The sequence below is a fragment of the Solea senegalensis genome, linkage group LG1 (genome assembly GCF_019176455.1).
Source record: "Solea senegalensis isolate Sse05_10M linkage group LG1, IFAPA_SoseM_1, whole genome shotgun sequence".
NCBI lineage: Eukaryota > Metazoa > Chordata > Actinopteri > Pleuronectiformes > Soleidae > Solea > Solea senegalensis.
The window spans coordinates 3,689,297-3,713,801 of NC_058021.1; the positions used below are offsets into that span (position 1 = coordinate 3,689,297).

The 24,505-nt window shown below is 43.5% G+C and overlaps 2 protein-coding genes across 14 annotated transcripts in view; both read right to left on the minus strand.

Moving 5' to 3' along the window:
- Positions 1-860: 860 nt before the first annotated feature.
- On the minus strand, positions 861-4,334 carry LOC122757970 (acyl-coenzyme A thioesterase 1-like). The gene is made up of 4 exons (XM_044012168.1): positions 4,202-4,334; positions 2,530-2,999; positions 2,058-2,260; positions 861-1,737 (listed from the first exon to the last, which is right to left on the minus strand). Exons 2-4 carry the CDS (start codon positions 2,990-2,992, stop codon positions 1,129-1,131), a joined length of 1,275 nt encoding a protein of 424 aa, XP_043868103.1. The 5' UTR covers positions 2,993-2,999; positions 4,202-4,334; the 3' UTR covers positions 861-1,128.
- Positions 4,335-5,566: 1,232 nt separating this feature from the next.
- The window catches only part of LOC122767032 (supervillin-like), a 39,735-nt gene continuing 20,796 nt past the window's right edge, over positions 5,567-24,505 (minus strand). For 8 of the 13 annotated variants that reach the window (XM_044022439.1, XM_044022429.1, XM_044022391.1 and 5 more), the window contains 26 exons: positions 23,016-23,763; positions 21,353-21,833; positions 19,283-19,415; positions 17,916-17,972; positions 16,747-16,824; positions 16,125-16,272; positions 14,610-14,705; positions 14,270-14,350; positions 13,923-14,100; positions 13,632-13,804; positions 13,378-13,533; positions 12,969-13,105; positions 12,424-12,571; positions 12,198-12,343; positions 11,642-11,817; positions 11,351-11,498; positions 10,602-10,881; positions 10,370-10,521; positions 10,132-10,237; positions 9,808-10,015; positions 9,590-9,723; positions 9,127-9,282; positions 8,897-9,040; positions 8,540-8,661; positions 8,226-8,381; positions 5,567-6,366 (listed from right to left, as the gene is read on the minus strand). In XM_044022439.1, coding sequence (XP_043878374.1) covers positions 6,280-6,366; positions 8,226-8,381; positions 8,540-8,661; positions 8,897-9,040; positions 9,127-9,282; positions 9,590-9,723; positions 9,808-10,015; positions 10,132-10,237; positions 10,370-10,521; positions 10,602-10,881; positions 11,351-11,498; positions 11,642-11,817; positions 12,198-12,343; positions 12,424-12,571; positions 12,969-13,105; positions 13,378-13,533; positions 13,632-13,804; positions 13,923-14,100; positions 14,270-14,350; positions 14,610-14,705; positions 16,125-16,272; positions 16,747-16,824; positions 17,916-17,972; positions 19,283-19,415; positions 21,353-21,833; positions 23,016-23,763 — 4,629 coding nt within the window. In that variant the 3' untranslated portion in view covers positions 5,567-6,279. Of the gene's footprint in view, positions 6,367-7,891; positions 7,914-8,225; positions 8,382-8,539; positions 8,662-8,896; positions 9,041-9,126; positions 9,283-9,589; positions 9,724-9,807; positions 10,016-10,131; positions 10,238-10,369; positions 10,522-10,601; positions 10,882-11,350; positions 11,499-11,641; positions 11,818-12,197; positions 12,344-12,423; positions 12,572-12,968; positions 13,106-13,377; positions 13,534-13,631; positions 13,805-13,922; positions 14,101-14,269; positions 14,351-14,609; positions 14,706-16,124; positions 16,273-16,746; positions 16,825-17,915; positions 17,973-19,282; positions 19,416-21,352; positions 21,834-23,015; positions 23,764-24,505 lie in introns of all 13 variants that reach the window. The other 5 variants (XM_044022459.1, XM_044022432.1, XM_044022414.1 and 2 more) reach the window with 4 other exon arrangements.

Sequence of the window (24,505 nt, forward strand, 5' to 3'; positions counted from 1 at the left end):
GAACCAGCCTGAGACATGAGGCTCCACTTAATGAGAGGCTTACATAATAAAGTCTACACCCGCTTAAAGGTCCTGTGAGGTTTATTGGCAGAAATGGATGCACTACCATCAGTATGTAAGTGTAGAATATCTTTAAAATAACAATTGTTTGGTTTTCAAAGCTTTAGGCCGTCATCTTGCACTGCCATGTTTCTGCAAGAGAAACCAGTCAGAATGTCAGATTTGCATAAACCGTATGTCTTAAACAACAAAGACGAGAGTTGTAAAAGGCTGTTTGCGTCCTGCAAAGTCCACCAAGGGAGGAACAAGTGGAGGAGTCTTGCAATCTGCAGCATCGCCACTAGGTGTCAATCAAATGTGATATTTTGTGACTTTCATCCTTTAAAGGGATTTATTTAAGTGACACAAACTGACTGAGGGAGGTAACGGGGGATCGGCAAACTCCTCTGTGCCCTGAACTAAAAAAAAAGCTGATTTTCTTCATGGTCTTAGGTGCAAATTAACAGCATGATTAATTCTATTTATTCACACTGAAAATAATTTGATGTTCGTGTATTGAGGAGAAAACTATCACCAACCACTTGTGCAGGCTGTACTTTGTAGTGTTTGTTAAAGTCCGACATGCCCTCACATGGCACAGACCTGGGCTGATTGTTCCCAACAAAAAAAGACAAAACAAAATGACTGGCTGTGTGTTATGACTGTCTACCTTATCAGTAAGGTCAGAGTCATGCTGTAAAGACAAGCACTTTGTAGTTGATGACATTTGAGTGTGACCTTCGTACAGAAACGCACACGGCGTGCGACAAAGAGACGTTTAAAACGATGCAGAAATAATTTAAAGAGAAAAACAAATTCTCTTTGACAATCTTGACAAATTTTTTAATTACAAAAATGCCGAAAGATTTCAAGACTTGATCGACATAACATTATTGCTCCAAAAATGACAGTTAAGACCGAAATTTGGGTGGATGGACGGCTGGACACTACACTGCCCTACAGTGATTTACATGAAGTACAAAGTCCAGTAAATCCACATTCAGGCACTTGAAATGTGTAAAAAATTAGAACGTCAACTTAAAACTGAATTTTATTCAGTTATTTAATTGTTTGTATCTGTATTCACATTTATAACTTGCTTTTTGGCAGTGAGTCAGCACAGCTGAGGTGCTCGCTGAAGAACTCCTGGATCTTCTTCCACAAGTGGACCTCAGCTGTGGCGTGTGGCCCGGCTTTGCCCCCCCACACCACTGATTTACCCACAACACCATGAAAGCTGGAAGGGCAGTACGGCCCATAAGGTGGCTCCAAGTAGTGTCCTGCGTCAGGATAACTCACACTTTCAAAGTTCTCCTTGCCATGACGCTTCAGTCTCTCCACCATCTCGTCCATGTAAGCCTTGCTGTCCCAGTTGAGGTCGTCCTCTGCGGCGGCGAAGAGGAAACGTCCCGTCGCTTTCTCAATGGGCACCAGCGTGGCCTTGTTCTCCTCTGCAACCGGGTCGTGCATGCCGTACTTGACAATGACTGCCCCCGACTCAGTGGGAATCACCCTGCTGGCGTCAAACTGTAGCGCGGGGAGGATCCGTTTCTTCTTGTAGTAGAGAGGCAAGGCTGTGTTCGCAGAGCAGCCGTTTATCCACACTGTAGCGTCAACATGTGGCAGGTAGGAGGCGGCTGAAAGTGCAAGATCTCCACTTTTGGAAAGGGATGTTAGTCCAACTCCTTTACTGCCCACCTGTGGATAAACATACGTATGATAAAATATTTATGCATTGTAGTATTTGTTGTTTTCAGTCCATGAAAAAGTTTAAAACCACAATTTACAATTTTTTCCATTTATTTCGATAACTAAATTTATCACATTTTTGGCGATATCCATTAAGATGTTACTGAAATGATGCAGCACGTGTCTCAAACATGTCCTTTGTCCTCAGGGTGTTAAATGTTAATAAAGCAGCTGTATTAATTCTGTGCAGGATATCATTCAAAATAGCCTCTGTATCATGAGGGTTAGTGGAGATAACGGTAATATCAATCAAGACTTACTAAACTCACCTTGTCTTGCTTTTTTAAAAACCGAATTGCTTCTTCAAAATAATCCAGATGGACCTCTCTGACGTTCTTGGGCATGTCGTCGTGGCCGTACAGCGCCACAGTCAGAACCACGAACCCTCGGCTGGCCAGCAGAGCGGCTCTTTTCTCAGAAAGACCTCCGCCAAAGGTGTACAGGTCCAACACAGCGGGAAACGGACCTCGCCCTGAGAACATAGATGACATGATTTGAATGCACCGTTAAAAACAACATGTGTCTATAATTGTAAAAGGCTGAAGTGATGCGATACTGTTTGAAACAGAGAGACTAATCTGTTTTGCTGCAGAAATCACACACACGAGTCTCAGGAGACTCGATTTTTAATCTGTCACTTTTCTTGATAAGTCCAAATGTTACAAAAGGAGAAAATGACAATATTATTCTTTAGCTTTACTACAGTGACTGACTTTAAGTATGACAGAGACATAGACAAACCAGGTGGCGTAAACAGGACCCCACGGATATTCCCCTCTTTGACAGGACGCCGGCTTACGCCGTCCGCAAGCAGACACCTCTCGTTGACCACCTCCGTCAGCAGCCTGCCCTCCCCCTCCACCTCCACCTCATGTACGGAGAACTTCACCACATGGGGGTTGAGTGAACTCGTCTTTTGAAACCTTCTGTGCAGAGTGTCCGCCCTCATCGACCACAGCAGACCATTGGGTTCCACCCCGACGTAGCTCCCGCTCAGCGACGGGTCCCTGTCTAAGTCAATCTCCCCGCCTCCGTCAGCTTTGTAGGTGGCCGAGGAGCTGAACACCGCGCCCTTGTCGTCCGACGACCTGGCCTTCAGGGCGACCTCCTGCCTCGGCCTCAGCCCGGACACCTTCAGCTGAAGAGGCTCGTCGAAAAGACATCTGGCACTCGGCAGCAGCCTCAGTCTGACCTGGGAGGACATGTGTTCTCTGGAAATGAAGATGCACTCTTTTAATGTTTGGTCTTTTCCTTATGCGAAATAGATTTAAAGCGGCAGTGTGTAACTTTTCGTCGTTGCTGACATTATAGTTTGGTTGTCATCAACAGAAACAATCCAACGTTATTAGTATGTGCCTCCTTCAGCTGCCAATGTCAAGCAACACTGTCAGATCAGATAGTGGGGGTGGGAATCGACAGAGACGCCAAGATACGATATTATCATGATATTTAAGTGGCAACACAATATTATAACAATACTTGAATCACAAACAATACTTGTGGAATCACATATTGTGATATACTCACACTTGGCACCATCTAGTGGACTGAAATTTCAATACATTTTAATGCTTATCCACATTAATGTTTTAATGTTTATTTGTAACCATATTATAATCACACACACAGTAATTGATAAAGTAATGTTATTAGTTACTCGAAAATGTTGTGTAATGAAAATGCAATTGGTATGTTTTTTAGACCAATAAGAAAAACACTGTAATGTTATTATAATAATCATAATAACAATAATAATAATAGACTCCTGGCTCACAAACAATTTGTTGCGTCTCATGAGGGTTATTTATTATTATTTATGTTCATGTGTGTCCAACCTCAGCACTGTGATGCACATTTTGCACTTCAGGTTACTTTTACATTTGTTTCAGAGATGGTTGTTCATCTGTCATAACTAAAACTGAGCATTTACAACAACAACAACAACAACAACAACAACTAATTTCAAAAACAAAAATCTTTAAAAAACTATAATATAATCTTAATGCTGACTCACTATCATGAGGTGACCTGTTGCTGAATCACATCAAAATGGCTGCTGAGTTTGTTGACAGGCTGTTGACCTTATAAACCTGGAATAACAGTCACTCGCTAATGTTTACTCTACGTTCTGTACTGTACGTACTGTACGTTCGAAACCGCATTTTTTTTTAAGCAGTGGCTTCCACTGCTGAAGTTTGTGCTAAAGAGCTAATATTTATGTCATAATATTTAAGTTGACATAATATTATGTCAACTTATATTCACCGTGTTTGTCACTGAACGCAGCACACGGACTCCTCCGCTCCACATTATTTAGTTGTAATAGTAGTAAAAACAAACAAACCGGAAATGTCACGTTAACGAAACACAAACAGAATGCAAAAGGAAACTAAAGCACGAACACGTCTCTCACCTGCGCAAAGAAAACACTTGGTGAAGCGTTCTATTCCTTCAGGTCCTGGTTGTGACATTAACGCTAAGAAATAATGTGCGAGGAGAACAGAAGCGAAAGTTCTGAGGCTAAGCTATAACAGGAAGTAGCAGCAGCAGCCTCTTCACAATAAAAGTCTCACAGAAGTCTTCTATTCAGTCTTGCATAAAGTACTTTATTAAAGGAATACTTGAGTAAAAGTACAAGTATATTAACAGAAAATGTTGAAGTCACTTTTTTATATTACTAAAGTAAAAGTCTTAAAGTGTATGACATTTTAGTACCAGAGTACCTAATGTCATTTTCTGATACAAAATGTACTTAAGTTTTAAAAGTAAAAGTATTTAAGTTAGGAGTGAGCCATGGGCTCATCAATATTTCACCAACTGATGAATTAGCACACTAAAGCACAGAGATGTGAGATGTAAACAATCCACCGGCCACAATCTGGTTTGTTTACATGCAGATGATGTTCTTTAATATTTGTTGTCATGTCACTACAGTATTGGACCAATTATTATTTAGGGCTCAAAATGACACATTATAAAGATTAAGATTAATAAATGTACCACAGTTTGCAATAAAAAAACCTCCACTCAGTGCAGTACAAAGCAGGAACTAACTTCTTAACACCTGTGCTATGAGCACGACAGCCTACACCGCCATCAGGTGGCCATTGTGAATATTGCACTTTATCAGAGCGCTGGAGTTCCTGGAGGTGTAGACAACACTTGTCTGTGCAGTCACTAAAAATGTGACTCTTCACATTTCTCGATTGATAATATCTTTTTTTTAGGATATGTAGAATAACAGATAACAACTCAAACAAATAAACAAACTAACCCGACAGTTGAGAGGTTGACAGGTTAACGATGAGTACAGGACAGGTGAATAATGAGGACACAGGTGAATGATGAGAACAGGACAGGTGAATGAATGATGAGGACTTTAATTGAGGTCCCTGAATGAGTGAGAAAGTTAAAGCATTTGTGACCTTTGACCCCATTTTGACTGATATATTATGTGTTTACATATTTAATTTTGTCAGCACTTTAATTTGTAAAGGTTTCCCTTTACTAAAAACTTAATTAAAAAATTCACAATTAATGTGAGATTTGTGTTCCCTCCTTTTTGCACGACACAAGAAAGAACAAAAACAAGCTATATTTTACTTTAACTTGAGTGCATTTGTAGGCCAGTAATTTTTCTTACGTACTGAAGTAAAATTTGATCAAAACAGTGGCACTTTTACTCGAGTAGAATATTGCCGTTACTCTTTCCACCTCTGCTACTGACGCAGTGATTTTAATGTGTGTGGCAAAAGACACAGCAGACACAGGGCGGCGCTTGATGTGCGCATTATTGTGATTTAATTCACTATCTGTCTTATATCACAAAGAAAGTCTTCAAAAATGCAGACTAGGATTTCTGTATATAAACTGTACACAAAAAGCAAGGCACTATACATTCTGACCCATGGAGCTGCTGCTCTCAGACGTGCTCACGTGCAGCTCGGCGAGTCTGAGTCACTGCGGCGGGAGTTTCCTACAGTACGAGGCCTGACGAGGCATCCGGACGCTGTAGACGACACCGACGAGAAGACATTCACCTGACACCACTGGCATTGTTTTTTACATAAATACATCTACACACACTTTGACACACATAAACACATTATGTACAATCGCACACACACACACACACAACCATAGCATGGCACTCTGACACCAAGCGTCCATGAGCGGTGTTTTAGAGACGACTCCAAAAATCCACACCACGTATGAAGGAAAGCAAGGTGTTGGTTGGTTTGTTTGTTTTTAAACCTTCCGTTAAACCACAACAAAGTTGTTGTTGGGGTTTTTTTTTTTACGTCACGACAAAGTCCAGAAGTAAAACATGACTATATAAGAAGCAAGGCGAGAGTCTGCTGCCGCTTTCCTTCCCAACCAGTGACTTTCTCCTCGGGGTCCTCACACATCACCATCAAAAACATTTCTTTGTTTTTCCGTCGCAGCAGTTTCCACACTTTCTCTTCTTCACACACCATCTTTATTTTCTTCTTAAAACAGTCCTTTGGCCTTCTTTATATTCACTTGCTTCCACCCTGGCAGACATTCATAGTCCTCTCTCGTCATTTCCAAAGCTTTCTGGAACAGAGAATAATAAATAAATAGAAATAGTTATTAAAAATAATAAATTCATTCATCAAAAAGAGAAGATTAAACACACTCTTATGAGTTTTCTTTAAATATGTTGTTTTTCCTGTGATATTAGCCTGTCTGATGTCCAGGAGGATTACGCTAAAACTACAAAAAACAAATTGTGGTGTATGGCCGAAGAAAGATTGGATTGATTATGAATAAAGGTACAACATTCACATGTTTGTGAATTTGTCAAGAAATGATGGGATTAATGGGTACATTTTGATTTGGGTCAGATTATGATTCAGATTTTGGTTCTAATCCAGGTGTTTGCTCTTCACATTGAAGAGTTTTAAACAAAACCAAGAGGGGAAAAGAGTATTCTAACATGATATTGTGGCCTTTGTAAAATTACTTATAAATACATAAATAAACAGATCAAATATGAGTTATCAATTTTAGAGAACCTTGAAATGATTTAAAACCAAAAAGGTTAAGCCTTTATGACACCTTTATGACATAACTTCATTCTCGTAGTGTGGTTAAAATATTCATCATTTAAAAAAATAAATTCTCACGAGAACAATGATGTGTTTTGAATGTGGGTCAACTCTCTGCAGTCAATATGTTTGACTTTTTAATGCAAAACACAACTCAAATATCATGATCTGTTGTTTTTTAAACGCTACACAACAATTCATCTTCCAAAAGTAATGAAGATTGAGCTGGAATACTTGAACGCAAGATGAAAAACAATGGTTTTTAATGAGAAAATAAACAACACTTAGTGTTTGACATACATGTATTCAGATAAAGGGGGAAAAAGTAAACCGTATAACACTTTAGTTATGTCATGCCTCCATTTTGTGTTCCACAGGCGGTGAGTGAGTGAGTCAGAGCAGTGAAGTGCAAACTGAGAGACAAGAACCTCAGGTGGACTTTGTGTGTGTGTGTGTGTTCAAGTGAAGAGGAGAACAGCAGCAGCAGCACCAGCAGCAGAAAGGTGTAGATACATGAAGGTGGTGCAGTTGAAGGTGTTAAGTGACAGAGGAAGCCAGGCTGCACAATAAAACATCACATCAATTATCACGTAACGGTTTAAACGTGTCGTTAAAATCACCTCATTTACAGCCTCAGTCGTTCATGTTGATAAACCGCCAGGTAATGAAATGTACCCATGAATGAATGAATGAATGAATGAATGAATTCTCACATAAAAGTGTATAAAAGTGCATCTGCATCTTTCATATTTGAAATGAATTTAAAAACATGTCTTAAAAGTGACAGTTTAGCTGCTACGGTGACTGTGGCTGATATGAGGGACTCGACGGACTCGTCGTTTCTCATGAACTCATCATCGATGTAACTGTGCAGCCGAGCGCAAAGACTTGTCCTCCTCCAGCCGGCACCACGCCTCCAAGACACGAGTTTTAAAAAAAAGAAAACTGTGCTGACATGCTCGAGGGGGGCGGGGGGAGGGGGGAGAACACGCTCGCCCGTGTTGGTGAATCACACACGTCGCTCCTCTTACCTGAATCCACCTACAACTTGGTCTGTAAAGTGAGAGTTAGATGGAGTTAGCATGGGATGACATGACTGAGGATGTAGATGAAGGAGGAAAAATCCAACCTTTTCAATTCAACATCTACTTAAAGCTCTTTAAATATAAATGCACGTCCTCCAGGAAGACTGAAAGCGACTTTAACTGTAATAACAGGTGCTGTATTAAAAGGACTTTTCATATTTATTTCTCTTTGCAGCGAGTGAGACAGAAGAGTGTTGCATCCGCAGATCAGAGGACAGGAACCCGTCTAAATGACACCTCCATGCGTGCACTGGTTTCTGTCAGGGTTTGCAGTACTGACCTCAAAGTCCTGGTCGGACAGGTAGAGCTCCAGGCGGAGTGGGTCGACTCCCTCGGGGAGCGGCCGGGCCAGCAGCTGAGCCAGCGGGAAGATGTTCTGTTTGAGCCGAGCCAACACGTCCTCCACCAGGATGATCTGGTGACACACCTCGGCCTCCTGCAGCCAGGGACGGTGAGATAAGGGACAGTGTTTTAATGTTCTGTTCAGGAGTCCTCCTCAAATGCAACTTCTTTAAAATCGTTCAAATTTGGCAACGTGGTGAGGAACACCAAAGACGGTCTTTAAGTTTAGATGAATGTGTTTGTGTCGCTGACCCTCTCTGTGATCTCAGCCACGTCCTCTCTGTGCTCCCAGCTGGGGAACATGTTGGTGAACGTGAGCGGCTCCAGACCGGCGTGGATCAGATACGACTTCTGAGGCTTCTTGTCGTTCTTCTCTGAAGAAAGAAACCAGCAAGAATATTGTCCAGTTGATAATCTATAACCCTCCGTTTCTTAATCTAAGCTTCTTAAATGTATTGCGTACAAAAGAAAACAGAAAGAAAGAAGAAACAATTAACTGAACAAATCAGTTAGTCGAGATAATAACTGACTTTTGTCGCAAAAAAGTGTATATTTGAATGTAAAGCAGCCGTAACAAAGTTCTTCCTTTAGTGTTAGTGTTCCTTTTACCTGTGCAGTACTGCAGCACCGTCTCCATGGCGCACTTCCTGTCTGCGTCCCAGCGGATACGAGCCGAGCCGGCGTTCTCGCTGTCCTGTGGCCACCAGCCCTGCCACAGGTAGACTTCATGGAAGTTGTCCACCAGGAACAAGGCTGTGAAGAGACACAGGAGTGTCTTTAACTCTGTGAGAATGTACACAGTGTGTGTCTGTGTGTGTGTGTGTGTGTGTGCGTCTCACCAGGCTGCGGGGCGTTGTACAAGTCTTCCTGCAGGAAAGGCAGTGAGCTGACCAGGTCTGGAGCTCTGGACATGTGGAAGAACTCGGTCGCCACAAATTCTCCAGATGTGCTGCTCAGCTGGAAGAGCCGCGGGGTGAAGTTGAATTTGCCAGGATCTGACGGGGAAATCATTGCTGAATGTTTGAAACACAATTCACCCTCACTGTGACTTTTAATCAACCACTTCAAAAGTTCTTTTTACTATTTAGAAAAAGAGGTTTTGTATGAGCTGCAGAGGGACGTGAAACTTTAAAAAAAAAAAGTGTTTTAAACTCAGACGGAAACACCTGCAGTTGGATACGAATGAGAAAAAGAATTCCTCCGTTGTTTAATTTCTGAATATGTGTCTTCTGTGTCTCCTGCGTCAGAGATGAGACGTAACATGTACATAAAGTGCATGTGAAGATCAAACTGAACGTGCACCTTGCAGCATGCAGTCATAAGCCTTCCTGTCCCTCCTGCCCAGCGCCTCCCAGAAGCCTGGAGGTTCCACCCCCTCGTCGCACTCATGGATGGTCACCTTGCTGCTGTTATGGAGCCCGGCTTCCAACGGACACCTGAGAAGAACACAAACGTTCACAGAAAATGAGACGTTTCATGTTTCCAACGCCAACACAAATGCCCCGCCCTATAAAACTCACTGTTCTTTGATCTTGAGAGCGGCCGTGTTTCCCACACTCCGAGTGTGCAGCTGCGTCTTGCAGCCGTGCCACAGGTACATGACGGCCTTGTTGATGTTGAGCAGGATCATGGAGGCCCTGGAGCGCAGGCTGCTGATGTGGCACGCCACCTCCAGGAGGTGGCCCTCGACCGGCACCTCACCCCGCACGCAGTACAGACGCCAGTCATCTGGACGCATACGGGAGGTATGAACACATGAATACAGGCACTTTTACTGCATATCATCCACCATCGCTTCTACCTGACCTCCAGGTTTATAACAAGCAAATAATAGAGGTGCTTACTCTGAGTGTTCTCCTCCTCCTCTTCTCGTTTGCCAGCGTGAATGATCATCCCTCCATTAAAACACTGCAGAAAACATGGAGGCTCCTTCCCCTGCTGCACCTGAACCTATGACAACACAAACACAGGCTGGTTTTAAACGTAAATACTGCATGAATCGGGTGAACTGACTCGAAGGATCTAATAAAACCAGAAATGTACTTCCTGATTTTAGTTTTTCGCCATTTCTCCCTCTCTTACCTGTGCTCCTCGCTCCTCATCCAGCTCCACCGTCATCAGCGCTGATGTTCCTTTCTCGCTGACGGTGGAGTGTCGGCCCTGCCAGAAGAAGTAGCAGCATTTCTCTTTCCCCGGTCCAGTGCTCCTCGCCTCAGGGTTCTGCCTACGTCCAACTGGAACACAGACACGCACAAGATTTATCAACGAGTCCTTAAAAGAAATAAAACCTTCTCGCCTGCTCTAAGTGACTAACCTGAAGTGCTGACCATGTACCTCCACTTGACCACGTAGGCGTCTCCCTCGTGGAACTGGCCGATGCTTTGGCGCGGGAGGCGGCTGTAGTCGAACTCCAGGATGTGCCAGACGTCCACTGACACTGTGCTGAGCTCCTGTATCCTCATGCGGTCCTCGGTCTCCACTGGGCCATAACCACGGCCCACGGTTACACCATCCAGGATGGTGGAAATGGACGACTGGAGGACGGGGAGCATCAGGGTGGCGTCATAGGGCCGGCAGTCACGTCCCGGGGCCTCCTGGCAGTGACAAGCAAATCACAGACATTAGTCCACTCTCCTGCTATTTTATTGGGCACCAAGCGGAAGCTCAGAGGGGATCGTGCCTTCGCTGTCGCAGCTCCAAAACCTCTGCAGATAAGACAGGCCTCGTCCTCATTCCTCCTTAAAACCCACCTCTTCTCTTTGGCCTTTTGACACGTTGATTTTTATTTATTTTTATTTGAATTTTAGTTATTGTTTTTTTATTGTATGGCTGCTATTTCTTCATGGGTTTTTGATCCTCTTTAATTTATTTTAATCTATTTTATTTCATTTTTACTAAGGGAAAAAGCAGGCAAAAAATAAAAAAATAATAATAATAAAAATAATAAAAAATAATCCGGCATAAGAAAAAAAGTCAGGAAAAAAAATCTCTCTCATGGCTCTCTGATGGTCGTGACCTGAGTGTAATTATTTTATATGATAACGATTATTCCTGCATATGCACCTTCAGCTCAGGTACAAGCTCGCCGCCGTCCTTCGGTGTCAGCGCCTTTGCTTCACTCCAGTCCATGAACTTCTCCTTGAACAAGATTGTCTCGTTGTGCTCCGTCAGCCTCCCGAAAATCGCCCAGTCAGGACGGCCCTGGCCTTTTCTGTGGCGGAGATAAACCCGGAGACACAAGGAAAATGAGAAAACGTGATTTAACTTTCCACCAGTCTGTGCTGTTATAAATCAGGGAGGATTAAAAAAAGAAAGGAAAGAAGATGTTATATAAAACTGACAGTGTCCTCTCACCTGGGTATGAGTGTGTTGCAGCCGCCAGGGTCGAGTGGGTTGACGTCACAGCAGGTGTAGTCAAACGTCCCGTTCCAGAGGTGTTTGGCGAGCTGGAACGCCACCTTCCTCTGAGCAAGAGTCACCTCTTTACCGTGCCACACGTACACCTCACTGCCAAAGTCAAACACCAGCACCTGCACAGACACAAACAAACCACAACAATGTTTCCCATTGTCACACAAGCTATGTGAGGTTCTTTGTGCAACTGCAACATGTGCATAAAGAATATGCAATAGCACATAAAAACACAAATAAAAGGCAAAATAACTTGAGTTAGACTTTTTAACACCTTTATAGTCGTTTGTTGGCAGAAGCAGGGCACAGATGGATGTAGGAGGTGCTCTTCACTGCACCTGCTGTTGCTAAGCAACAAATTAAAACCAGCTGGAAGCACAGAGCTTCTCAGAAAGTCTGTCATATAATACTGTTTGAGTGGACAATAAGAACATTGAAGGAGCTTCTGTGTTGACAGGTCTTTAGATCAAAATGATGTAAAAAAAAAACATTCACTGACTTCTTTGGAGGCCAGCAGAGAGCAGTGAGGGACTTTCCCCCACTCATCGTCGTCAGGAACCAGTTTGTCATCCAACAGTCTGAAGATGCAGTTGGTTTCCACGATGGCGTTCTCAAACTGCTCGTCCTCCTCTGGTGGACCCGCAGCTACGGCAACATTATAATATGTACGTCACATAAAGAGGTATAAAAATGTCCACAAGCAAGCAAAATAAATATTGTCTTACATTGGTAAGCACCCTGTCCTCCTATGATTGTCCAGAACAGCTGGTGGTCCGGACCCTGTGGGTTGACCCCCTCCTCGATGGCCTGCACCTGGGTCGCCCTGCAGCCCATGTCCTTCTTTGTCTGGATGAAGGTCGCTAAATCCATCGCCTTTTGATGGGCAAACAGCATTTCATGCTAAATTATTAATCCAGGAGTGATGAACTGATGAACTAAACACACACAAACACACCAATACAATTTCTGCCAATAAGCATTTCTAAATGTTACACACTGGCCCTTTAACAACTGAGTCAGCCACCAAAGACACAACACAGTGGCTGTGAAAGGACTTGGCCGACTGTCACTGGGCCTTTTGTGCATCACATCAAAAATAATACTGGCAGTCACCACAGAACGAGGAGGCAGGATAAAATAGTTTAATTGAGCGCGAGTGAACAGAATTCCTGTGTACGACTGTGGACAAGCCAGGAGGAACACAGACAGACAGATCTTTGATCCACTCTGATGGTGGGAGGATTCGTGCTCATTGAGGCAGAACGCTCACCTTTGCCCTCTCGATGACGTTGGCGAACTCTCCTATCCAGACGAAGCAGTGCTCTGGAGTCACCAAGAGGAAACAGTCTCCACTGTTGAGCGACGACGCTCTTGGCTCCACTAACCTGGTCTGAACGTGACGACGACCTGCGGGGAAAACGTCAAGTTCATTGATCTTCAATGAAGATTTGAGGTTACAACAAAAAACACCAGGTTTCAGACTAGGTTTCTGGTCCTAGAAAGCTGGTTCACTTTGGGGTAAATCCCCCTCGAACATGAGATGATTTTATTAGAAATAATGAAATCATCTCATGTTTTTTTCCATGGTAACAGATGAGGAACCCAAGCAGATTAAGGCCTCTTATCAAGCCACGGGTCTTCTTCTCGAGGGAACGACGACAGAAGGTTGTTTTTTTTACCTTTGATCTGCATCAGCATGAGATTCTTGTACGGCACGGCGCTGTTGTTGGACATCTGCTCCGAGACGTTGACGCTGCGCAGACTGACGCTGCTGAAGTTTTCATGACTGGCCAGACCTGCCAGAGCAGCTTCAGAGTACTCGGAGGTTTTAGTCACTGAAAAAGGACACATTAAACACATGAAAGGAAGATGTCACAGAGCAGCATTGGGATGAGATGAGAACCATTCGAGCATTGGTCGTCATTACGCTCACTCTTCTCGGCCTTCATCCTCTTGCTCTCCAGCTGCGCCACATTCAGTCTCTGCTCCGTGTACTCGTGTCTGATGTCCTCCCTGGCCGCCAGCATCTTCAGAGGGTTTCTGGACGACTGGACGTTTCTGGACGGACGCACCGACCGCTTGTGCTCCACCATGGCGGACGTTAACCTTGGAGGGTGAACAGCAGGTGTATGGGAATAACTATCGTCATAATACATACAGTATATGAAGATTGCTATAAAGGACAGTTGTGTCAAGTGTAGCCGTCACTAGGGGAGTTTCTTACTTGGGACCCTGAGAACCAAAGATGCTGTCAAAGTCCTCGCTGATCTCGATCCTGGTGGGCATGCGTGGAAACTCGGCGACGCGTCTGTAAAACTTGGAGAAGATCTCGTCGTCCAGCTTCATCACTTCCTTCACGGCCTTCTCAGTCACTGTCAGTGTGGTTTCCTGCAGACCTGCCACTGATCAGCAGAGGAGGAACACGATCAGGACTAATGCAAGAAAATCACTACACACACACACACACACACAGGAAAGGAAACTGATGCTCAGCAAACAGTGAATAAAAACAGAGATAAACGATGGTGTTTAATAAGATTATAAACTGAAATGAAAGAAGGAAGGACTAACCTTTGCTATTCAAACGTCCCAAGAAGCTCTCCAACTTGTCCAGCTTCTTGTCTGACTCCATTTCTGGTCGAGCTTCAATTTCTGGAGATTAAATCATTTCATTTCAATCAAACGTGACATTTAAGCTGTTGTTGTTTGTCATTTTATTAGAGAGCTTTCACTATTTGTATGACAATATAGTGCAAGTTATATTCTTATAGTTCTGTGCACTTCTGGGTACATTTTAAAGGTCATTTTTGTACCTTGTGGATACAAAATGGGTCAAATCATTTTGACTACATTCAAACTACTTCATAAAACCCTCCGTCAGGGACTTTATGAAGTCACTAATCCTTCTTACCTTCTTGTGGTTTGCTGACAGCGGGCGTGTTACTCTTCAGTTTGGTGGCGACTGGTGACAGGATGGGACTGATGACCGAGGAGGAGGCTGCGAGTCCTACAGGACAGAAAACAGACGTGCCGAGTTCACACTGAAGATCTGAGACTACAGAGTAATTAAAGAACAAATCCTCCGTTCATTCTCAAAGGGAGGCTCATTGCTTTCGTTGTATTGTATGAGGGGTTATTGTTGGTTGTTTGTTTGGTCTCTGCATGTCAACCTTCACAAATGACAAAAACACAGAAGAAGTAAAAGCACAACCTCGCGATACGATACGCGATATATGGTCCATGATACCAATAACATCCCACTACAACCATTCTGTGTCCCGAAGCGTCAGCTTTGTTAGTGTTTTTGTTCTGCTTAGTTTAGGTTTAAAGTCAAGTTCATGTCACTTTTGGTGCGGGTTTGATTGTCACTTCCCCCTTTTATTTTGGTAAATGTCTTGTCTTCCTGTCTCGTAGTTTCCTCAGTTGTTTTGACACATCTCCCCCAATTCCCTCATGCACTTCACCTGGTGATCCTTAAGTAATCACTCGCACCTGCCCTTGATTCCCTCTCCCCTATATAGTGTCCCCCAGTTCCTGTGTCTTTTGCCAGTGTGTCGTTTATCCTCCTAGAGTTCACGTCGGGTCCCAAGTTTGTGTCGTCTTAGCGCAAGTATCAAGTCTTGTTGTATAAATGAAAAATAAAGACTCTTGAACCTGTCGCGTGCATTTGGGTCCAAGCGGTGTAATCACCATTCCTAACATTCTGTGATAAGACAATCATGCAGTGATGCATCATGGTATCTGTCTGGAAAGTTAAAAGTGCTGGATTTCTCTGTTAACTCACAACACACATATACACAATATGCAAAACCACCACTGTAAACTCCTTCTTCCTCGGCCAGCTAACTTTCCACCCAAGTTTCGCCGATTCATATGAGCAGTGCCACCTTGAGGAGACATGAAGTAGTGACGCCCGGCAATTTGTTAAAGTATTGATATTTGCCCTGGCGTATTGAGCATCTATTGCACGGGGGAAGGACAACGATACATGGCGAAAGTACACTTAATTCCAAAGAGGGATAGTCGTGTGAAGGGTTTGCACGTTTATTTCCACTTGCCGTACATCCAAGTTACATTTCCATCTATATGTATCCAAGCTACTCGATACATAGATCAAAAAACCCTTGTTACACCAAAACATAAATGGACACATCCATCCAACTGCTACATAATCTTCAGTACACATCTTCCAATCCCTTTATCTATCATAGCCGTCAAAGATATCAAAGTGTCCATGGTAGCTTTTATCTAAAGAAACAAACTGTTAATAAATTACAATGTAACAAGTATCAAATCTTGCATCAGCCACCCGGCCTAACCCTGAACTAAACCAACTCCTACACATCATCAGATCGATCTTTTTGATCCAACAATAACAGCAAAGCAGATTCAAAGAAGCGAAGTTTGACATTTTGAACACACTGACCTTTCTTGACCATGCGAGCAGCCACAGTGTACTGGGTGGAGTCATTAGCCGCTCCCCTGCCCTTTGTCTTCCAGGCGTCCTCACGGGTGGAAATCATCTGCTTCCTCTCCTCAATGGTCATCTGAGCCTCGATCTCCTCTCCCGTCTTCTGCACACGGGACACGGGAGGAATTCAGAAAAATGATCCAATTAGTGATGATTAAGTTAAAGGGGCCAAGTGGTGCATGCAAAGCTATAAGCTCTGCAACAACCAGGCCGAGTGTCCACTTCCATTTCAAAGGACTTCCAGTCACGGCGGTCTGGTTTGCGAGGTTTAAACGCTGCATAAACAGCAGACAAGCATCCAAACATCACAGCATCGACGACATAAACGCTCTCGTCAGACACTCTCACTTCATGTGACTCTTCTAATACCTCTGAACCAATTATTCATGTGGTCACAGCATCAAACCAAGCATATATAAAATGATTTGGTGCCTCCATAATCCTCCCACTATGTTATTATTTTCTCATCAAATCAATCTCAACACCGGAGACGGTGAACCATCACACGCGAGGAGCTGCAAACCAAGCAGGAGAGATGAAACTGCGGCACATGCACAGGTCAGGTGCATGTCCTTACCTGACTGTGGTGGTCAATGTACTGACACTTTTGGCCAAGTGAGATAGGAGGAGAATAGGTGGAAGAGAAGACGGGCTCCTGGAGGATGTAAAGGTGTGTGGATAAGTGGAAGAAAGGAAAGACAACAAACATGCAGATGACGGAAGAAAGAAAAAAGGACGGATGCAAATCCAAGGCTAGAAAACTGCCAATCCCACGCACCATCCTTCTCTACAGGTCTACAGCTACATTGGTTATATTTTTATTAATGTGTTTTAAACAGACAGAAAAGACATTAATGGGAGCTAAAATGTAAAATGTGTACCATAAAAGCAGCAAAGTGCAAAAGGCAAAAGTCTCTCTGATGCAAGTGGCAAGTTTGTGCTTAAATAATAATAATAAAAATACTACTTTTACAACATTCTGCATTGAATATGCAATAAACTCAAGTTGTTAGTTATTATTTCTTATAGGGTAATAGAGTATGGAGAGGGTAAATATGACAACAGCTCTATTGAAACATATTAACTTAAAAAGACAATGAATGACTGTGTACACTAGTTTCTATTTATGTGTGTGTGTCTTTAATAAAAACATGACAATTTGGAAAGGCTTTTGTCAAACTCCAGTCTTATTTATCTGTGGTTGTAACGCAGCATAATCATGATCTAAAAATGAAAAATGAATGCTGATTTAGATTTGACGTTCTCTGGAGCCATGGTTTCGTGGTACATTTACCACCAGTGGTGTGGAAAATCAGAAATACTGTGCTACCGTAAACACCAGGGTACGTGATCGGAGTGGAGCTGAGGAATTTTGACCAAAGTGTGTATAAAATTAAGCAAATAACAACATTTCAATATATGTGGGGAAGAGGAGGAAGATGATGACTCTCTTAATTTCATGTAAATTCGCCTCCTGTACACCTCTGGATTCTAACGTTGGTGGATAATGGTGTTACTTCAAGAGCTCTGTATTTTCGTATTTTTGAAAGCTTTCAGAACCACTGATCTAGACGAGTCTACATTGGTGTAGAATTGATTAGTAATGGGTTAAATTCCTGCCATGCTGCTGCTGCTGCTGCTGCTGCTGCTGCTGCTGCTGCTGCAGCATCCACACAAACACACACACAACTGGGGTTGGAAAACACCGTTCCCCCTTGTGAAGCTGATTGGTTTTCGGGGTCTTACCCACAGCTGTTCAGACACAGACACGGCAGAGTAGTCTTGAACGACCACCCCTTCCTCCTGAGGGGTTAAAAACAGGGGAAGTACTCGATCAGAGAGAGGGAGAGGAGGGGAGGACGAGGGCAGCCATTGTTGCAGTTTAATGGGTTTCAGGGTGAGAGTGCCTGGAGGATTACCATCCAGGGTTTAAGCGGGCAGTGCTGCCCTACAGAATACTAATGTGAAGTAAATGAGCTGCAGGGACCTCACATTTCAGTCTAACTGCTGTTCAGACACACTGACACACGTTATTTCCTTCACTTCCATCTGAATAACGGTCGTCACGTCTTCAGGTCTACGTGAAAACTTGGTCTGAAGTTCACCGGGTTATGTCCGCTACTGTAGGTTTCTAATCCTACAAGCGGGACGTGTCCTATGTTTGTGCGTTTGTGGATTAGAATGGTTGGATGATGAATGATGTGGGCAAAAAACAGCAGATGAACTAAAGGGGGAAAAATGAAAGGAGCACTTAGCTACAAGAGTGGGACGTGGAGTTGGCATGGCAACCACGGGGGGGGGTTAAATGTGGCACTGAAGTGCAGGCATTTTACAAATACTACATATTAAATTATAATATATAATTATATGTTTTTCAAATGAAAACACAAACCAACAGCCGTTTGACTATATAAAAAAGTACAACTTATTATTTATAATTAAGTGGACTGAAAGCAGGACGCTCGGGGACAGAAACAAGACAGCATGAAAGCGAAAAGTCACAGAATTCAGAACACGTCTGCGAAAAACCAGAGTGAGAAGCTGCACCGCTAATCTGCAGACGTACTGATTACGTTTGGAGGACGAGTCACACTCGTGTGCAATCGTAGTTTTATTTACTTATTTACACTGATGAGGAGACGAGTAAAGACTTGGAGGAGACAGCTGCTGCTGCTGCTGCTGCTGCTGCTGCTGCTGCAGAGTCTCTGCACAGTCAAAGCGCACGACAACAAATATGCCTCAGGGACATCATGTGACGTCATGGACGAGGTGATCCCAGGTTTGTTATGACAAACAAAGAGTTAGCGCGAGTGCTGGTTAGTGGTTACTCCCATACGTGTGTCGATGAAAGAAGTAATGATCATCTGTATTCATTTTTGGCTCTTTGATAAATGAGATGTAAATAATAGGGTGAAGGTTAACTAACAAAATCATAATTATTAGAAAAGAAATGACAGTTTTTCAGGGTTATGGCAACCATAGAAACAAAGTAATCCAAAGGAGATGACAAAAACAGTGTAAATGTGTGTATGAAGGTATAATCCCGTGGTTGCTGTGGACATGAATATTATTCAAGTTAAGTGTTATTTACAGAGCTGTGTGGAGACACTGACCTTCTTCTGGCAGCTCTGCTCTGTCTCCCATAGCTGCGCCTGCTGCTCGGTCGACACTACTTTAACCACTTCCTGCTTCTTGTTGATCCTGTTCCTCCAATCCTCTTCGCCACTCTTCTTCAGCAGAGCCACTCTGATTTAAAACAAAAGAAAAAAAAAGAAAGTTATTACATTGATTTGATCTTAAAATCAGCATATGATCATTTGTTTCTGCACCTTTGGAGATTTATTCTTCTCATTAGCACAAAACATTCTTCCAAACCAAATCTTACACCGTCAGCTCATATTTGTGCAATGTAACTGTAAAATAAACCCAAGCGTAAACTTTAAATCAAATGAGAAATGTGGGTAACACTTTAGATTAGGGAACACATATTCACTATATTAAATTACCTTTATTAGTAATTATTAAGCACATATTAACACCTTATTCTACCTCTATTACGACATGAATTAAGATTTTTCCTGATTAAGGTGTTAATACGTGCTTAACAATGACTAATAAAGGTCTGGTATGCATGTTAGTTAATAATGGTGAATATGTGTCTTTAGTTAAGAGGCCAGTTCAATGATGAAGGTTTGTAAATGATGTTAAATTAGGAATAAGTGTTTTATGGTGACCTGAGCTTGTCTGCCTGTGGAAGTTTAAATCAAAATCTGACTATTGTTGCCTCACATTTCCATTATTTCCACTCAAAGTCATAAGAAAAGCAGGTCAGATTTCTGCTCCGCAGCCTGGAATCGTGACTGTTAAAAAAAGACCTTGGCAAACTGCACGGGGAGGAGAGCTGATAACGGGTGGCTGAGGGGTAAAGAGAAAAGTATGTCACCATCACCGCTGCTTGAGCGTGGACAGGGCAGAAATGAGGGCATTAGGAAGTATTCACTAAGTCTCTCGAGGACGTCTCCGGTCCATACAGGCCTGTGTCGGCTGAGAGGACAAACACAATGCTGCTAAAAATGTCTCTCACCTCTGAAATCAAAGGACATGACAAACCAGCAAGGAAGAAAGAGGCAGTTACTCCTGCCTGATTCACACAGTGTGAACAGTGTGAATCTGACCGAGCCAAAAAAAAAAAAGAAGAATCTCTGTGGGTGTGTGTGTGATCTCTGCTGACATCTCCGTTTCCCGGAATAGTCCATGTGAAAACTGTGAGTAACGTTGCTTAAGACCTCCATTAAAAGACCGCACTTTAATACAAATACCCATTTGAGTTTTTCCGCTTTTTGTTTTTAGCTTTCTCTTGACATTTGGTGACAGGTGATTTGTGAAAGATGTGTATTTAAATAGTGTTTTTCTTGTGCACTTTCTTCACTTTATTTCACATTTATCCGACCATTCATACATTTTGGGGGTTCAGTGTCTTGCTCTAGGACACTGTGGTGTGAGGAGCCAAGATTTATATTTTATTGGACGACATTGTCTCATCTTATAAACATGTAAACAATGCAGTGTATATCGATGATTTTATAGCCAAAGCTAATGTTTCTGAAAGTGAATTCCTTTGATTTTTGCAGTACAGTTTGTTTGTTAAGCAGAATGTTTTTTCACATTAGAAAGGATAAGATAAGCCTTTTGCTTCTCAACATGCCTGGAGGCTTTAGTGAGTAATGTTTATTGATGAAAAATAAAAATATCTCTGTTTCTCTCACGTCTTTCTAGACAGCACAACAAAATCAAATTCACTTCTTTTATTACCCACAGATAAAAAAATACTTGACATTTAAGTCAGTTCAATGTATAAATATGAATAATAAGTTCAATTTGTAGTTCGCAGTAGCGACAAAGTGAAGACATTACTGCGAGAACAGCAGAGGTGCTACAGCTTCATCTCCCACAGAAACACATAAAGTGCCCTGTCTCCAAACTGTGAGCCACAGCTTTGATTGCATAAGAGCGAAAACAAAGAGAGCCCCTGACGAGGTTTCTGTTTTTGTATCTGACCCAAAACAGAACCTGATGCGGTTAATATAAGCTGCACTCTTGTTTCCCAGAGTTTCCCAGAGTTTTGCTGCATGGCCCCTGCATGGAGACGTGTCTCATTTCGCCCCTACGACCACCCTGCTCACCTCTCCTTGATAGACATCTGTTTGGAGGACATGTCGTCAGACAGATGCTCTCCAGAGTCTGTGGGAGACAGCAGATCACCAGAGTGGACACTGACCCTGCTGAAGTCCTCGCAGTGGTCCAGGGGCAGGGACTGGGACTTGATCAGGGACTTGGGGAAGGACTGGGGTTTGGGGGGTGTCTGCGGAGGGACCAGAGGTTTTGGCGGAGGCTGAGGCGGTGTCTGAGGGTAAGGTTTCGAGATAGGCTGGACAAATCCCTGAGGTTTGGGATGGGTTTGAGGAGACTGGGTGAAAGGTTTCGGGTACGTCGGTGGGGGCTGGGAGAACGGCTGGGGTTGGATGTAGGACGTTGGTTTGGGGAGAGTCTGAGGAGGCTGGGTCACAGTGTGCTGCTGCTGTTGGCCGTTTGACACGTGAGACACTGTCCTGGATGACACTTTCGCTATCAGTTGCTTCACTGGTGGAGACTCATCTGGCAAATCTGAAAGACGAGAACGCAGGATCAAAAATCTGTTAAATATGCAAAATAACTGATGTATTTAGACCCTGCACATTAAAAATATAGTTAGAAAAGTCAATAATTATGTCCAGAATTGCAAACTATGGATATCCAGGATCACGTTAACAAATGTTTGTCTGTAGAGGAAACAGTAACTCCGTCATACAAAGCCTGCTGTGTTATATGTCTTATCACAAAATAATTTAATGATGAATTATTGAATTGAATGATTTTGGAATTTCTTTCCCACAAACGACACACATATTTGTTCACAATGGTGGCATATCAGTAAAAGAAAAAGCTTGGTTTCCCAAGTACAGCTATGTGAAAAGCCCTTTGTGGTTGCTCAGCCTGTACTTAAGTCCTCGGGGGAATCAGTGTAAATCAGTGTAAGTCCTCCTAACCTCATAACACTATAGAATAACAGCACAAACTTTAGTTAACATCAATCCATGCAGAACTAAGTAAGAGGACAGCCTGCAGACAAGGCTTCCATTGTGTCCTTTCTGTCCTCTACCTGCTTCATATAAGTGGCCGGCAAATTGTTCGGCACTCTCTCACTGAGCGCTTTCATGTCTCAGTGCACTGTTTGTGTGCATGCATGGGAAAAGACCACCCTGTGGACACACTCTGCATTAGCACATAAAAACAGGTCAGGCCCATTATACTGTTGCATGAGCTCAGCTATGACCCACAGGCGTGATCTGGTGCGAGGGACCGTAGACCCTTTACCATGACACACACACACACACACACACAGTTGGATAGTCTTTGGTGTGTGTGTGAGCTGACAAACAGCATGTCAGGAAAGAGCTTCCTGGAGCTGACACTAGACAAAGAGAACCACGAGGCAATTGCATGTTAAAATATGCTAATTAAATGCACGTCTCTCTCCTTCACACACACACACACACTGTCTCTCTATGAACCAAATCAAACACCACCAGCTGGGACAAGTGTGTGTATGCTTGTGTGTGTGTGTTGGCAGAAAGCAATCATGCGTGGGAGCATGCTGTATATAAGACAATGAGGATAATGAAATAGCCCCTTTCCGAGACACCGCCCCGGTTTTCACGTTGTCACACCTCTGTGCCACCAGACAGTTACTCCTTTACATTTCATTGACCTCATACTCCTCTCCATCCTTTCTCTGCCTCCTCCTACCTGAGATGCCTGCCCGGCTCCTCTCCTTCTCCTGTGTGGAGGAGCTGTGAACTGCTGCAGCCTCTCTCAGGTAGTCCCCTCTTCCTCTTCCTCTTCCTCTTCCTCTTTCTCCTGCCTCTGCTGTCTCTCTGCTCTCCTGGGAATCTGCGTCTGCAGCTCTCCGGCTGGGCAGAGGCTCTGACTCGCCCCTCCACAAAGAGGGCTCAGCAGCGCCTTGAGGCTGAGGATGCTGATGCTGCCTGCTGTCCCGCTCCTTATCGGGGGAGTGCCGGTTCTCCTTTATGTTGCCGCCTTGGCTGTCTTCTGAGGCTCCTCCCTTCTGTCTCCTCCTCACCTCCTCCTCTTGCTGCTCGCTCCATCCCTCCTCCTCCTTCACCACCTCCTCCCTCTGCTGCCTGTGACCAGCGGAGGAAATGGGAGCAGGAGGAGCCTCCACTCTCTCGTGGTTCTCGGAGACGAGAGGGGAGGAGCTGGGCTCAGGCTCAGGGTGGCCTGGGTCCCCGTTCTGGGTCATGGAGAAGTACCTCAGCGCCCTCTCCTGGTGGCTGATTGCATTGCTGGAAGCCTGTTGTTGGGCAGGGATGCAGGGGTAGGTGGTGGCCTTCCCCAGACTGTCATCATCACCAACACCGGTGCTGCCTGGCGTCATGGTTACCATGGTGACAGCCGCTTGAGCGGTGACTGCTGCCACAGATCGAACCAGGGATGCTGACAAGGGCTCCAGTTTGATCTCGCCTCCGTTTTTCAGCTGCAGGAACAACGGGAGACATGTTAGAATCACAGCAGAGCGGCGACACAGAGCGGGGGATAAAAAGCACTTAATATGAATAATAAAGCAAAAATGATTAATGAACAGAGCAACACGAGGCTGAAACAGTTGGAGGGATGAGAGGACGGACAGAAAATGCTATTCATGAAGTCACCGCAGTAAAGCAACTCATCATTCACAAAATGGCAGCAAAAGAAGCACAGACGTTGGAACACAAATGGATAATTTAAACCTTACAGACAAAACACTTAACTTAACTGATAGGTAATAACACTGGGGCACTTGCGGGCATCTAACCTACAGCGTGCCATGTATAATCAATGGACATCCCATAATAAAACACACTGCGGCACTGATAATGTGACAAATATGATAAAGTGGTTTACGATGTGATGTCCAAGTAAGAAGCTGTCACGGCTGTCTTTGTGGAAGGAAAGCAGACGGATGCATTTATTGGGCATTTTATTTTCCCAGATTTGCTATAAAGATCAAATGTTAGTATTTACCAAAAAATTAACCCTAAAATACAACATTAAAACTACATAATTACTGCTATTCATCAATAGATTTGATACAATATGATCAGTATCTCATCTTCACAGCTCAAGTGTCTGGAGACAACAGTGGTTTTCGTCCATGTCCAATGCAACAACCAAATGCTTTGCAGCCATCAGTCAGTCACTGTTCACACAGCACAAAAACCCGAAATGAGGAATGAAGC